Here is a 16,608-nt window from a genome sequence, read left to right as displayed (position 1 = left end):
CCCAGATCGTTGATTTCGCCAGTTCAACTGAAAGGAGAGAACTATGAGGAATGGGCGAGATCGATGCGCAATTCACTTCGAGCAAAGAAAAAGCTCGGATTTATCGACGGAACTCTGACGAAACCAGCAGAGGACTCTTCAGAGATGGAGGACTGGTGGATGGTAAACTCAATGTTGGTTGCCTGGATCATTAATACGATCGAACCATCATTGAGATCCACCATCACCTATATGGAGAACGTGCAAGACCTGTGGGAGGATCTTCGCCAACGATTTTCTATCGGAAACGGCGCTCGAGTTCATCAATTGAAAGCTGATCTTGCAGCGTGTAAACAACAAGGGCAGGCGATAGTGACTTACTACGGACGTCTAAAGATGATGTGGGACGAACTGGTGAATTACGAACCTATACCCGAGTGTAGGTGTAGTGGTTGCAAGTGCAACATCTCCTCTTTGTAGAAATGATGAAACACATAATGAAAAAGATGAATTGTGTCTTGTATTTCATCAATGAGAGCTTGTACATTTATATACACACAAGAGAGAAATAATAAAGGAAGAAACTAATTACACCTAATCAAATCCCTAATCAAATCACTAATTAAGACTTGATTGAATCTAATCAAATCACTAATCAAATCACTAATTAAGACTTGATTGAATCTAATCAAATCACCTAATTAAGGCTAAACTAAATCAAAATGAATATATATTATATTCTTCTAACACTCTTCACTGGAAAAGAAGCGAGACGAGGAGAAGGTGCATCAATTCTTGATGGGGCTGGATGATGTGATGTACGGAACAGTACGCTCTAATATATTGAGCATGGAACCATTGCCCAATATTAATAGAGCCTACGCGATGATAATTCAAGAAGAACGACATCGGAACATTGCTCGGAGCAACGAAGATCGCAGCGATGCAGTGGGTTTTAGTGCTCAATTGGGATCACATGCGAGAGCAGCGGCTGTACGCAACAAAGAGAAACCAGGGATATGCACCCATTGTGGAAAATCTAGGCACGATGCTAAGACGTGCTATCAGATTGTCGGTTATCCAGAATGGTGGGGAGATAGGCCTAGAGGGAACGAGAAAGGAACTCCCCGAGGCAGAGGAGGAGGACTAATTGGACGTAGCAGAGGAGGCGGTGCAAGAGTAAATGTTACTCGTGTGCCAACCGAAAACGAGGCCACTCGATTCGACACGGAACGACAGGACTTCCCCAACCTTAGTGGAGAGCAATGGGCCACGCTACTTGAAATGTTGAATTCAAGTAAGAGTGGTGGTGAGCGACTTTCTGGTAAGAAAATTTACGATGAATGGATCGTAGACTCGGGCGCCTCTCATCATATTACTGGAAATTTAGAACTGTTATCCCATGTTTGTGAAATAACACCGACTCCAGTGGAAATTCCTGATGGAGAAAATGCAATTGCCTTGAAAGAAGGAAAATTATGCCTAGGAAGCGGTCGTTATTTGAATAATGTTTTGTTTGTTCCGACTATGACCTGCACTCTTATATCCGTGTCTAAATTTTTGAAAGCACTAAAATGTATTATTATTTTCACTGATAAGTTATGTGTGATACAGGACCGCATCTCGAGGTTCCTGATTGGAGCGGGTGAAGAGTGCGACGGGGTCTATTTCTTCCGAGCAATTCCGACAGCACGAGCATGTAAAGCGAACGGTTTGGATGAACGAGAATTGTGGCATCGAAGATTAGGACACCCGTCCAAGAAGTTGTTATCTTTTATTCCAGTAGTTAAAAGTGGTAGTAGTGATCACACTAATAAAGATTCTTGCGATATTTGTTTGCGAGCAAAACAGACTCGAGAAGTTTTCCCTACAAGTAATAATAAAGCGTTGATTGTTTTGCTTTAATTCATGTTGATTTATGGGGTGCTTATCGGACACCTTCGACTTGTGGTGCTGTCTATTTTTTGACTATTGTTGACGATTTTTCGAGAGTTGTTTGGATTTATCTGTTGCTCGATAAGAAAGAAGTTGAACAAACAATTAAAAAATTTTGTGTCATGGTTGATAGACAATTTCAGAAGCAGGTTAGAATTGTACGCAGTGATAATGGTACAAAATTCCTATGCCTAAGATCATATTTTGAAGCACAAGGAATTTTGCACCAAACATCATGTGTCGCAACACCTCAGCAAAACGGTCGAGTGGAGCGCAAACACAGACATATTTTGAATGTGGCTCGAGCGTTGAGGTTCCAGGCAAACTTACCGATACGATTTTGGGGTGAGTGTGTTTTGACAGCAAGTTACTTGATAAATAGGACTCCGTCTTTACTTCTTGGCGGCAAAACTCCCTATGAGATGTTGTTTGGAAAGCTGCCACAATATGGCGTTTTGAGGACATTTGGTTGTCTATGCTATGCACATCGGGTTGATCGCAACAAAGATAAATTCGGTGAACGTAGTAGAGAGTGCATTTTTTTGGGTTATCCACATGGGAAGAAAGGATGGCGAATTTTCGACATAAAAACCGGCAAATTCTTTGTTTCCCGTGACGTTGTATTTTCTGAACATGTATTTCCTTATAAGACGAACGTTGAACTAGAATTTCGCGATCTGGTTGGAGAGACAGTTGATAATGTTCTCGATGATGACACCGACGAAGTGAGGGGGAGTAACGAGGCAGGTGATGTTAGGGAAAACGACGAACAAAATGAAGCAGTAGAAACGGTGGATCGGGGAGCCACTGATATTGCTGAAGATGTGGCGGTTGCGGCGCCCAAAGAAAATCTAGGAAGGGGTCACCGACACCATAAGCCGTCTGTTTTGTTGAAAGATTTTGTTACATACAATGCTCGGTGCTCGCATGACCCCGTTCGCCCTACACTCGACTCACAACAAGGATCCTCAGGTACTTCCCTTTATCCCATAATTAATTATGTGACATGTGGTAAATTCTCTGCTAGGCATAGAGCCTTCGTAGCTCAAATTGATACAGGTGTTGAACCCACACGATTCTCTGAGGCTATGAAAGATGAGAAATGGAGAGAAGCAATGAGATTAGAAATTCAGGCTTTGGAGAACAATAATACTTGGACTTTGAAGACTCTTCCTGCTGGAAAGAAGGCCATAGGCAGCAAATGGGTCTACAAAATCAAGTACAAGTCCGACGGCAGTATTGAGCGGTACAAAGCTCGTTTAGTCGTACTGGGGAATAATCAACGGGAAGGCATAGACTACAATGAGACATTTGCACCGGTAGCAAAAATGGTAACGTTGAGAACATTTTTGGCCGTGGCTGCAGCAAATAAGTGGGAGCTTCACCAAATGGATGTGAATAACGCATTCTTGCATGGCGATTTGAGCGAAGAGGTTTATATGAAATTGCCACCCGGTTTTGCTTCCGCTGATCAGACGAAGGTGTGCAAATTGCAAAAATCGCTATATGGTTTAAGGCAGGCTCCGAGATGTTGGTTTACGAAGTTAACAGCAACACTTAAGCTCTATGGCTTCTCTCAATCGTTATCGGATTATTCTCTTTTCACTTATGACAAGGGATTTATTCGCTTAAGCATACTGGTTTATGTTGATGATCTAGTTGTTGCAGGAAATGATTCTACGGCTGTGACTCGTCTCAAGAATTATCTTGGACGTTGCTTTCATATGAAGGACCTTGGTGTACTAAAATACTTTCTTGGCATTGAAGTGAGTCGCGGGTTAGATGGAATTTTCCTATGCCAGCGAAAATATGCGTTGGACATTGTGGCTGAGACGGGTTTGTTAGGGGCCAAGCCAGCGTCTGTTCCGATTGAACAAAATCATCGACTCGCTTTGTCAGAACACCCACTTATGGAGGATCCAGAACGTTACCGGCGTTTGATTGGTCGGCTAATCTACTTGACGATAACTAGGCCCGAACTTAGTTATTCGGTGCATATATTGGCGCAATTTATGCAGAATCCAAAGGTAGATCACTGGGAAGCTGCGATGCGAGTAGTTCGTTATTTAAAAGGACAGCCTGGCCAAGGTGTGTTGTTGCGTTCCGATAGTGACTTGCGACTGTATGCGTACTGCGATTCGGATTGGGGGAGTTGCCCGATAACACGACGTTCGTTAACTGGTTATTTTGTGATGTTGGGAGGGTCGCCTATCACTTGGAAAACGAAAAAACAACATACTGTGTCTCGATCATCGGCAGAGGCTGAGTATCGTTCAATGGCAACTACATGCTGTGAGCTGAAGTGGTTGAAAGGACTTTTGTTTTTTCTCGGGATCAAACATGAAAAACCAATGCGTCTGTATTGTGATAGTCAAGCAGCTTTGCACATCGCCGCAAATCCTGTTTTTCATGAACGAACGAAACATATTGAGATTGATTGCCATTTCATTCGAAATGAAATAAAACGAGGTAATATTGCTACGTCCCATGTACGGACGCATGAGCAGCTCGCCGACATTCTAACCAAGGGACTTGGTAAACCACAATTCGATCAATTTCTTCGCAAGTCGGGCATTCACAATCTTTATGCGCCAACTTGAGGGGGAGTATAGAGATATATATATATATATATATATATATATATATATATATATATATATATATATATATATATATATATATATATATATATATATATATAAGTTATATGTACTTACGTTTATTAGTATAGAGATATATATATATATATAAGTTACATGTACTTACGTTTATTAATATTGTATTTTAGGTAGTTTGTTTTGCATGGTAACATAGATAGGTAGTTTGTTTTGCATGGTAACATAGAATCCTATATGATTTGGATTCCTTGTAACTCCTATAAAAAGGAGATTTACGTTTAATAAGAACAACACACAAGATTTCTTCTCCGAAAGGTTTTCACAGATTAGGTGAAGGCAATGTAATATTGATAGAAAAAGTAGGGTTTCCCTCAATACACAACGGATAAAAGATAACTCCAGCTACTCTACCTTACCTAACCTAACATTAATCTGAAATAGCATGAAAAGAAAGCAAGGTTCGGTCTGCCCTTTTATAGAAAACAAGGGGGACAACCACTGGAGTTAGCAGGTGCACTAGTGCATGCTAAACGCATGAGTCCATGCACACTCAACATCAAAACGACGGCGTTTAACTAAACCCAAAATAAAAGAAAAAACGTGTTTTAAATAAATGGCGATAACGCTTCTTCAAGTTGGAACGACGTCGTACGGCATTGTTCAAAAAACGGTTAAGTTCGTTACAAATATTTAACAGCTATCTTCCATATATTTTCATGAATAACACTTTGGTAGTGTTAATCCGAATTTGCTATTTTATAATCATTTTTCCATTATCGGCGCGCTTTCCTCCGCAGCCAAAAATCCACAATCCTATTCACGAAAATGGTTCCAGCAAAACGGAATAATCTCCACCGGCACGACCAATCCACCGCCGCCGATCGATATGTTTCTATCGATTCTGATTCGTCGACGAACAATAATTTCTGGCATCAATCGAAGACCACAACCACCGTCACACCCGTAGCTTCGGGCAACAGCGCAATGGCGATTTCAGGCGGCGGCGGCGGCGGTACACCACACTTGCATCCACGATTTGCTTTTCCGGCGGTAAAATCGCTATGCATTTAATATGTCATAGCATTTTACTGTTTCTCGTTAGGTAACGCCTCAGATTTATCTTTGTTTATGGTGAATTGTCTCTAAATTCTAAAGAATTGAAATAATTTTTTAGGTTATTATATTGAAGTTATTAATTTGATTAAAAAGATCACTTGTTGGATAATTAAGTTGAAGATATTACCAAATCAAGGATAACTCTAGATTCAAAGCAATCCATCACAATTGACTTTTGACAGAGTGTAAACAAAAGCTTGACCAATTCTGTTTCTTCATTGGGTGGGTTACTCTGATCCGACTAAGTTTAATTAGGTTAAAATAACCAAGTCAATGATGTATGTATTGGATAATCTAATGCAGGTTATATTTGATTTTCTATTTTGTCTCTGATTCTTGAATAGTGAATGTGTTCATAAAACGAGTAGTACCCTTTCCGGTATTCGTTTCTTTCATTTTGTGATCTTCCCCATCCTACGAGTAACATTTTTTGTGTATGATCGAATCTTATATACCTCACCAATAAAGAAAAATAGAAAGAAAAAAAAAAGGATTTCAATTATGTCATCTGATCTCTGCGGATCTCGCTTGTTTTTGGCTTTGCCTGATGATATATTAACTATAATAACGAGTTCCTTCTCTCCAGGGGATCTGTGTAATCTTGGTCTCACATGTCCAGGTCTCGACTCTTTTATGTCTTCACACAAAGTATGGCTTTTCCAATGTGATAAATTGGGTCTAGTTCCTTATACCACTCTCATTGAATGGAGAAAGGGAGTTTTTTCTTACAAGGCCCTTTGTCGGTTCTTGGTGAATATTCAACCGATGATTGGTACTTGGGTTCACCGAAATCCTGAACTCAGGCATGTAGTCTATGTTATGCCTGGTTTTCTATCAGTTGTTGGATGCCGGATAATTCCCCAAGAGATAGGCCCTTTAGGCCTTGAAGATGGTCCAATTTTGTGGACACCTGTCTTCGAAATCCTCTGCAATCATGTGGGGTCCACTTCGTTCTTTCTACACGGTAGGGAGCGAGGGGTAGATTACGTTTATCCTGGATTACTGAAATCAGTTGATAGGGATTGCAATGTTCTTTTGCTCGAGGTTGAGCATCGGCATCAACGGGATGGAGGAAAACTGGCTGACCTTAAGAATTTTACTCATGAAGCAGATAACGAAGTATCTAGTTCACAGAGAATAGTTGGACGGAAATGGACTGAAAAGCCTTTTATCTGTTTGGAATCTGATGATAGGGAGCTGCTCCTCGAGTTTGTTACTAGCCAAGTCCGCGATATTGTTCCAGATGCAGCAAATGTGTTATTGTTTCCTCGCCCAAGAATAGATGCAGTTGATGCCCAACAAGATTTCATAGTCCTACATGAAAGGAGATTGCTGCTTTTACAAATGTACGAGCGCGGTAATATGAATCATGACTTAAAATCCGATGAAGGATCGCCTTTGAATCCCACCGAATTAGGATCGAGTGAGGTCTCCAAAAGTGTGGACTGTACATGTAACTATCCGGCTTCTCAGGCAGGTGATGCAACACTTCACGAATTTCTTCAATTGGGTGATTGGGTTGGATTGAGTTTACAAGCTGAAACTAAGGAATTTTATTCTTGTAAACATTGGCCTTACATGTACGAAAGTCTATCTGCTTTCTATAAATTCCCTATTCGGGCTCCCAAGGCATGTGACGAGGAGTATGCTGGTTTATGGGGAGGGACTTTTGGTTTGCCACCATCTGCAGACAAACCTGGAAAGCCCCTTTTCTTGATTTTCATCTCTTATGAAGAGTCCGAAGGGAAGCAACAAATGATTGCCAACAAGATACTAGATGGTAAATCCCGTCTTTCTCCTTTTAATGGATCGACTATGTTTATAGTGAATATAGATGAACCGTCCATGACCATATTCCCATGGAATACAGACCAACAATCGAATCCTATTAGTGTTATGCAGTCATTTAAGGGAGAAGGTATTTGCTATTGGTCTCGTTACAGATATCCTAGTATTGAACCTGGTTCGCTTTTTGTTCTTGAAAATGGATTGCTCGTTTATTTGTGGGAGCATGCAAGGGAGGTGTTGACTTTGAAGAGGATTTATTTGGGGGAGCTTTTGAAGAGGGGTGAAAGATTGCCTTCTTTCCCGCCAGTTTTGAACTTTGCGCATCTAACGAGCAAGTATAGAAATATTTACCCTGGATTTTCACATTCTTGAAACGGCTCTATTTTTTCCAAGGTACAACTCTCTGTAGACCGTTACTTCTTTTTACTTGTCTGACTTGGATATGGTAAATAATAGAATAATAATCTGTATCGTTCATACGATTAGGATTTAGGATCGAAGTGCTTTTTTGCATGTGCTTCATATGTGCATTTCTATATGGCATATGCTGATGCCATTTTTGTGGTTTTTTTCTTTACCCCAATTTATCATTGCAAATTCGTCATTTATGGTAATGCATATTTTTTTTTTGACAGGTAAAACTATCTATAGAACTTTAGACGGTTTGTATTCTTCTCCTCTGGCGTTTCACTAATCAAAGAAGTTCGATATATTCTTTCGGCTCTCTGCTTGATATGATATCCTGTGACCGAGTCTTGGTAGATCATATTTGCATAACCATGGTGTTTAGAAATGTTAAGTTTGATGTTTTATAGATAAAAATTGATGCTGAAAAGTTGGATTTATTTGAGCAATGGTAAGTTTGGTCAGGATATTTTTGTGTTTTGGGTGCAGTTTTCATGTGAAATATAAATGACTTATTCTCATTCGGTTTATTTTCCGTTTTCGGTTTAGTCTATCGGTTTGGCATAAAATCGATATTTGATAAACTATGAATTTCGTCTTTTTAGCCCATTTGTTTGAGGATTAACAATAATAACCTGCCATAGCCCAAAATAACGCATTTCACTGTTTCTCGTTAGGTAATGCGTCAGATTTATTAATAAAAACATGAGTTGGATTCAATTTGACTAGAAAGTTCTTACCTGTTTATGAAAATATATCAAATTGACTCTTCACAATAGGTTAAGAAAATGATTTTTTCTTCCCAGCAAGGCATTAATTGTAAACAAAGATCACCGTTTTCTGTTTATTTTTCACCTTTTTATATCTCTGAAGTCTTCTTGATGAAATTACAGTGTTGTGATGCTGTGAAAATGGTCTTTATTTATGGTGAATTGTCTCTAAGGAATTGAAATATTTTTTGAATTTATTATATTGTAGTTAGTTTGCTTAAAAAAAACCACTTGTTGGATAAATTATGTTGAACATGTTAGCAAATCATGGATAACTCTTAATGAAATGAATGTGCCATTTCAAGATTCAAAGGAACCCCCTCGTCTCCCCTCTCTCTCTTCTTACTTGTTCACCATCTATCTATAATGATTTGACTTTTGACAGTGTAAACAAAAGCTTGACCAATTCTGTTTCTTCATTGGGTGGGTTACACTAAGTTTTAGGTTAAAATAACGAAGTCAATGATGTAGGTATTGGATAATCTAATGCATGCGTAATTGCTTCCAGGTCAGGTTGTATTTGATTTTCTATTTGTCTATGATTATTGAATAGATAATGTGCTCTTAAAATGAATAATACCCTTTCCGGTATTCAGTGCAATAATTGATTGGATCGAGGTATATTTCTAGTCGTTCTTTGATTTTGTAATAACAGTTTTTGTCTCTATTTGAATCTTTTTACCTCATCAATAAAGAAGAAAAAAAAAAGATTTCAATTATTCTCAACTAACTTGAGAATAATGTCGTTTGATATCTGTGGATCAAGCTTGTTTTTGGCTCTACCAGATGATATATTTACTGTAATAACGAGTTCCCTCTCTCCTAGGGATGTGTGTAGTCTGGGTCTCAGTTGTCAAGGTCTTAACTCTGTTCTGTCCTCAGACGAAGTATGGCTTTCCCAATGTAATAAATTGGGCATGCTCGCTTCCAGTACCCTTATCGAATGGAGAAAGGGAGTTCTTTCTTACAAGGCCCTTTGTCGGTTCTTATTTAATACTCGTCCGTTGATTGGCATTTGGGTTCAACAAAATCCTGAGCTGGGCAATCTAGTATATGTTATGCCCGGTTTTTTATCTGTTGTTGGTTGCAGGATAATTCCCCAAAAGGTAGGTCCTTTAGGCCTTCAAGATGGTCGTATTTTATGGGCACCTGTATTTGAAATTCTCTGCAAATACAACGGCTCCACAGCATTCTTTTTACACGGGAGGGAGGAAGGAGCGGATTATGTTTATCCGGGATTGCTAAAATCAGTTGATACGGATTGTAATGTGCTTTTTCTCCAGGTGGAGCCTAGGCATCAACCAGATGAAATAGATAAGGATGTATCACAGATATGGACTGAAATGCCCTTTATCCGTTTGGAATCTGATGATAGGGAGAAGCTCCTCGATTTTGTTAGTAGCCAAGTCCGAGATATTGTTCCACAAGCAGCAAATGTGTTATTGTTTCCTCTCTCGAGAAATGGTGAGGTTGATTCAGAACAAGATTTTGCAGTCTTACATGAAAGGAGGTTGTTGCTCTTACTAATGTATAATCGTGTTGATACGGATCTTGATTTAAGGTCAAGTGAGGTCTGCAGAAGTCTGGATGGGGATCACCCTCACCGCAGTAAGGGTAAGACTCTGTTTCGATTTCTGAAGACTGGTCTCAAACAGTTACTAAGGAAATCGAGATCAACAACCGGTGATCAAGAACATCTTAAACTTAACGAATTTCTTCGACCAGGCGATATAGTGGGATTGAGTTTACGAGCCAAAACTGTGGACGTACATTGTTATAAAGTGTGGCCTTATATGCACGAAAGTCTATCCGCTCTCTATAAATTCCCTATTCAGGCTCCCAAGGCAAGTCACGTGTATGCTGGTTTATGGGGAGGGACTTTTGGTTGGCCACCGTCTTCAGACAAGCCCGGAAAGGCCCTTTTCTTGATTTTCATCTCTTATGAAAATCAAGAAATGATTGCCACCAAGATATTAGAAGGTACATCCTATGTTGCACATCCTAATGGATCGGCTATGTTTATTGTGAATATAGATCAACCATCGGTGGGAATATTCCCATGGGATAATGAAGAAGAATCCAATACTACTATTGATGTTAAGGAGTCGTTTAAAGGAGAAGGTATTTCAGATGGTTATGGTTTCAGATACCCTGGTTCTAAACCCGGTTCGCTTTTTGTTCTTGAAAATGGATTGCTCGTTTTCTTGTGGGAGGAGTCAAGGGAAGTGTTGACTTTGCAGAGGCTCGATTTGGGGGAGCTTTTGAGGAGAGGTGAAAGAGTGAATCCTTTATCGCCAGTTTCGAATTTTGTGTATCTAACGAGGAAGTACACAAATGTTTACTCTGGAAATCCAGATTCAAGAAACCCTCTATTTTTTCCAAGGTATGACTCTCTGTAGACCATTGCAGTTTTCATCCTCTCAAGTTTGCACCAATTTCACACTTGGTCCCTCGTGTTTCAATAATTTAACACTTTTGGTCATTTATGTCAATTTACTGTTAGTCCTTCAGTTAAGGCAGTTATGGCCACACGCTTGATTCCGTTAGTACTAACGGAACATTGACGGATAATACTAAAAATGTTGAATTGTCGAAGCATGAGGGACCAAATGTGTTTTTTTGTGAACATGGGGATCAAATGTTAAACCGGTGCAAACATGAGGGATGAAAACTGTATTTTTCCATTTTTTTTTTTCTTTTTTTCATCGTATCTCGTGATTTATATAGACAAGTTTACTTATCTGACTTGGATATGGCAGATAATAGGAGGCTTGTGTTGTACAAATAATTCTTGTCAGATGGTGTTAATTTTTTTTCTGGTTTTAAAGCTGTAATATTTTTCCATGTTGAATTTGTATTGTGCAAATATTTTTTGTCACGTGCGAAATTGTTAAGATGGTTTGCAAAATTTCAAAATTCGTTTTTGCTATAGACTCGGGAAAAAAAGAGGATTACAGTTTTGTTTGGCATTCACAGGGATGACGTTTAGAGAAAAATCAAAATAAGACTGCGTATGCTGGCGTTGTTCCCCTCTGGTGTTTGTTTGGTTAATCTTGGGGTGGTTTGATTCCTTTTTTTATGCTGCTGCCAAACGAAGAATTGTGCCGTAGATGAAAGAGGTTCGATATATTCTTTCGACTGTACTGATTATGATATTCTGACTGAGTTTTTGATAAATGCATTAGAAAAAGAAACATTTGTATAATCGTTGTGTTTGGACTTGTTAAAGTCTGATTGATTTATTTGAGGAATGATGAGTTTGGTGAGTTGTATATTTTTTGCCGTTTTAGTTTTTGTTATATATATATATATATATATATATATATATATATATATATATATATGATTTTTCTCTGCTTTTAATCAGGTAGAAAACAGAAAATTATGTAGCCACTGATTGGTTTATTTAACCCCAAGAATAAAATATATTTCGATCTTAGTCTAATTTGGACACTTACAATGAATACCAACTCTAAAGAATAAACATTGTATTTTTCAGTAGAAGATATAATATCAATTTTCTTTTAAATTAATTTACAATTGAAAAAGTCAAACCTAGGCAGTGTGGTGGAAGTTGGAATGGAATTTCCGAATTCGGCCGATCCCGATCCAACAATATCCAAATCGGGAACCGTTTTTTTCCCGATTTCCAAATTTTCGATTTCTGGTTTTTCCGATTGTATTTGGAATGAAATCGGAATTGTATATAAAATTATCGGAAATTCCGATGTTCTTTCGATTTTAGTTCCGAAACATAAGTTGGATACAGTTTTACTAGAAAGTTCGTATGTGTTTGTGACAATATATCAAATGGACAAACTGATACAAGACATCAGTTTCTGTTTATTTCTCAGCTTAATATATCTGTGAAGTCTTCTTGGTGTATCTGTGCTGGAGATGGATTATCTCCTTTTGGGATTTGGTGAAGAATTAAAATAATTTGTCAGTTTATTATAAACAAAAGCCTGACCAATTCTGTTCCTTCATTGGGTGGATTACTCTGATCCCACTAAGTTGAATTAGTTTCAAATAACAAAGTCAATCCTTAATGATTAATTCATCCCCTATATTATTATTATTACCTTCTCCAATTCAAGGCTGTCATCAGTTTTGCTACAATACATGTAAAGTTGAATCTTGTGAGAATGAGCAGCTTGATTCCCTGTCAATTGTTTCTACGAGAATATGTTGTATGCTTAATTGCTTCCGGGTCAGGTAATTTTTCGTTTTTTTTATTTTTTTTTATTTTGTCTCTCATTCTTGAATATAGAATTGGTTCTTGAACTGAATTATACCCTTTTCGGTATATTTGCAGTCACTCTTTGATTTTGTGATCTTTCGCCGCCCTACGAAAAACAATTTTACCAAAGTCCAGTATAATGCTGCCTGATATCTGTGGATCGAGCTTGCTTTTGGCTTTACCTGATGATATATTTTCTGTAATAACGAGTTCCCTCTCTCTGAGGGATGTGTGTAATCTTGGTCTCAGCTGTCCTGGTCTCGACGCTGTTCTGTCCTCGGACAAAGTATGGCTTTCCCAATGTGATAAATTGGGCCTACTCCCTTTTAGTACCCTTATCGAATGGAGAAAGGGAGTTCTTTCTTACAAGGCCCTTTGTCGGTTCTTGGTGAATATTCAACCGTTGGTTGGTATTTGGGTCTACAGAAATCCCGAACTCGGGAATGTTGTATATGTTATGCCTGGCTTTCTATCGGTTATTGGATGCCGGATAATTCCCCAAGAGATAGGCCCTTTAGGCCTTGAAGATAGCCCTATTTTGTGGGCACCTGTATTTGAAATTATCTGCAAATACGACTGCTCTAAAGCATTCTTTTTACACGGGAGGGAGCAAGGAGCAGATTATGTTTATCCTGGATTGCTAAAATCATTCGATAGGGATTGTAATGTGCTTTTGCTCGAGGTTGAGCATCGGCTTCAACGGGATGAAGGAAAACTGGCTGATATTAAGAAGTTTGCTGATGAAGCGGAGAAGGAGAAATCTAAGTCACAGAGAATAGTCGGACAGAAATGGACTGAAAATCCTTTTATCCGTTTGGAATCTGATGATCGGAGCAGGCTCCTCGATTTCGTTACTAGCCAAGTCCGTGATGTTGTTCCCGAGGCAGCAAATGTGCTATTGTTTCCTCGCTCGAGAAACGATGAGGTTGATTCGAAACAAGATTTCGCAGCCTTACATGGAAGGAGATTGTTGCTATTAGAATTGTATGAGCATGGTAACGTGAATCATGATTTAAAATCCGATGAAGAATCGCCTTCGAATCCCACCGAATTAGGATCAAGTGATGATGTTAGCGAAAGTCTCGACAGTACGAGTGGCCGTCAGGGTCAGTCCAGTAAGGGTAAGAAGACTCTCTCTGCGTTTCTGAAGAACGGTCTCAAAAAGTTACTAAGGCAATCGAGCTCGACAAACAGCGATCGAGAATATCAGGAGGCGGCTATTACCAATAACCAGATAACACTTGACGAGTTTCTTGAATCGGGCAATTGGGTTGGATTGAGCGTACGAGCTGCAACCATGCAATTAAGTCGTTATCAAGCGTGGCCTATTATGCAGAAAAGTATATCCGCTCTCTATAAATTGCCTGTTCAGACTCCCGAGGCGGGTGATGAGTATGCCGGTTTATGGGCAGGGAGTTCTGGTTGGCCGCCATCTACCGGCATGCCCAACGGGTACCTCTGCTTCATTTTCATCTCTTATGAAGAATCCGAAGGGCAGCGACAAATGTTTGCCAACAAGATATTACAAGGTAAACGTGTTATGTATCCTAATGGATCAGCTTTGTTTTTCGTGAATACGGATCAACCATCCGTTGACATATTCCCGTGGGATACAGACGAAGAATCGAATCCTATTAGTGTTAAGCAGTCGTTGAAGGGAGAAGGTATTTCGGATGGTTATGGTTTTAGATACCCTGGTTCTAAACCGGGTTCGCTTTTTGTTCTTGAAAATGGAATGCTCGTTTTCATATGGAAGGAGTCGAGGGATGTGTTGACCTTGAAGAGGCTCGATTTGGCGGATCTTTTAAAGAGAGGTGAAAGAGTGCCTTCTTTGCCACCAATTTCCAACTTTGCGTATCTGACGCTGGAATACAGAAATGTTTACTCTGGATCTTCAGAAATTTGGTGATTAATGTATTTTTTTCTTGTCTTTTCTCCGAGGTATGAATTTCTAAAAACATTGCTTCTTTTTATGGATGTACTATTTTTTTCTCATCGTATCCAAATTTGTTCCTTGTTATATAATAAAATGTTTGTCCCACCCTTTATTCAGTTCTTCCTTTCTTCCGTATGATCGAGAACTTTGTAAGTAAGTTCACTGCAGTAGTTGATTTTGACTGCAGTAATTCTCTAACGAGTCTCGAAGTGGTCAAAACGAGAATTTTTTAAGCTTTCCATTTTTTTGGGCGTTGAACTATCTCGGGAAAAAATGTATTGAGTTGTAGATAAAGTGGAGACGTTTTGCACTATAAATGTAGCAATCAAATCGTGTCCGAAAGTATTAGAAGAAAGAAAGAAGAATTGGTAATGACTAACGCGTGTTTATTTCCGATGGGCAAAAATATCTATAAGACTGTATATGCTGGTGTCGATTCCTTTTTCTAGGGTGGTTTGATTCCTTTTTTTCTTCAGTGCTGCCAAATAAACAAGTTTCTCGTTGATGCAAGAGGTTCGGTATACTCTTTCGACTATGAATATGGCGATCGAGTTTCGGTAAAATGCAATTAGAAAAGAAACATATGTATAACCATGGTGTTTGGAATTTGGATTGGTAGTTAGTTGTCTGATGTTTTATTTGAGAAAGGCTGAAAATATTGCTTTGTTTGAGAAAGGCAACGGATATATGCATGACTAAAATTACTAAGTGCAAGACCTTACTTGATGTAAGACCAAAATATAAATAAACTTACTAAGAGCAAGACTGATAATTAAAAATAATCTTCGCCTCCTCTTGAGACAATGCACTCATCCCATGCCCGGACATGTATATCGAAAAATGATTATGCTTCCCGTATACTACTCTGACCTCCCATCTATTATCCCACCGTAGCTCTCCGACAATTTGAAAACCACAGTTTATTTTTTTGCTACCGGTCCTTCTCGGGCGCGCGTCTGGGTTAGTTGATGGACATTCTCGTTTCTCCCCGTATAGGTCACAAGTCAGAAATATCTTTTTTTTAGGACAACTTTTTTTTTATTATTTTCACAAAAAGACCTCTTGCAACGAACCTCGCCCAAACCACTACCTCATCCTTCGAGTCAAACAACTGAGTAGTGGTAAAATAATCGGTATGATCAACTTCAATTGTAGACGTATCGTCCTGAAAAAAACGTAAAAAAATTGATTAAAAAAAAAATGTTTAAAACCCAAAAGCCCAACTCGGGCGTCCAACGGTGCAGCGCACGCCCATGTTGGGCGTGCAGTTGGCGTACAAACGCCCATAATGGGCGCGCAAGAGCCAACTGCACGCCCAACATGGGCGTGCACTGCACCGTCGGGCGCCCGAGATGGGCTTTTAAACGTTTAGCCCATTTTTTTCGATCGAAAAGACGGAATTTTTACCTCGTTGTGTCCGCTATCCAGATCTTCATCCAATGAACTCATTTATGTTCGTATATCACACCAATAAGTATGATTTGTGATGAAATCGTCTTGAGAGCGATTTTTTTAGAGAGAGAGAGAGTCTTTGAACGGTAAATAGCAATTTTCAAACGGCAAAAAGCAAATCCCTTTTGATATTATTCATTCAAATTAGACATAATTAGGGCATCTCTGACCGGATACCATAACGCCATTTTTTCATCTAATTTAGGTGTTTTTAGCCTCCCACCCGAAATTTCTACATCACCATTACACATAAAATTATAAAGATTTGGTTTTAGCCTCCCACCGTGGTCAACCCCATATCACAAAATACTCAAATCCTATTTTTCCACCAAATTTATTGGTGAAGGAATTTTCATCTCCCACCGGTCC

At 39.1% G+C, this 16,608-nt stretch overlaps 3 protein-coding genes across 3 annotated transcripts; all 3 read left to right on the top strand.

Moving 5' to 3' along the window:
* Positions 1 to 5,630: 5,630 nt before the first annotated feature.
* On the top strand, positions 5,631 to 8,364 carry LOC105964474 (F-box protein At5g39450). The gene is made up of 2 exons (XM_012988980.2): positions 5,631 to 7,829; positions 8,072 to 8,364. Exon 1 carries the CDS (start codon positions 6,150 to 6,152, stop codon positions 7,806 to 7,808), a length of 1,659 nt encoding a protein of 552 aa, XP_012844434.2. The 5' UTR covers positions 5,631 to 6,149; the 3' UTR covers positions 7,809 to 7,829; positions 8,072 to 8,364.
* A 125-nt stretch (positions 8,365 to 8,489) lies between these two features.
* LOC105967856 (F-box protein At5g39450-like) lies at positions 8,490 to 11,883 on the top strand. Its single transcript, XM_012988981.2, has 2 exons — positions 8,490 to 10,994; positions 11,588 to 11,883. The coding sequence occupies exons 1-2, from the start codon at positions 9,352 to 9,354 to the stop codon at positions 11,598 to 11,600; spliced, it is 1,656 nt and encodes a 551-aa protein (XP_012844435.2). The 5' UTR covers positions 8,490 to 9,351; the 3' UTR covers positions 11,601 to 11,883.
* A 59-nt stretch (positions 11,884 to 11,942) lies between these two features.
* Positions 11,943 to 14,899, top strand: LOC105964473 (F-box protein At5g39450). The gene is made up of 2 exons (XM_012988979.2): positions 11,943 to 12,826; positions 12,927 to 14,899. Exon 2 carries the CDS (start codon positions 12,991 to 12,993, stop codon positions 14,758 to 14,760), a length of 1,770 nt encoding a protein of 589 aa, XP_012844433.2. The 5' UTR covers positions 11,943 to 12,826; positions 12,927 to 12,990; the 3' UTR covers positions 14,761 to 14,899.
* Positions 14,900 to 16,608: the final 1,709 nt, after the last annotated feature.

The sequence above is a fragment of the Erythranthe guttata genome, chromosome 12 (genome assembly GCF_056151865.1).
Source record: "Erythranthe guttata isolate IM_541 chromosome 12, IM_541, whole genome shotgun sequence".
Classification (NCBI taxonomy): domain Eukaryota; kingdom Viridiplantae; phylum Streptophyta; class Magnoliopsida; order Lamiales; family Phrymaceae; genus Erythranthe; species Erythranthe guttata.
This window is presented reverse-complemented; position numbering and strand designations above follow the sequence as displayed.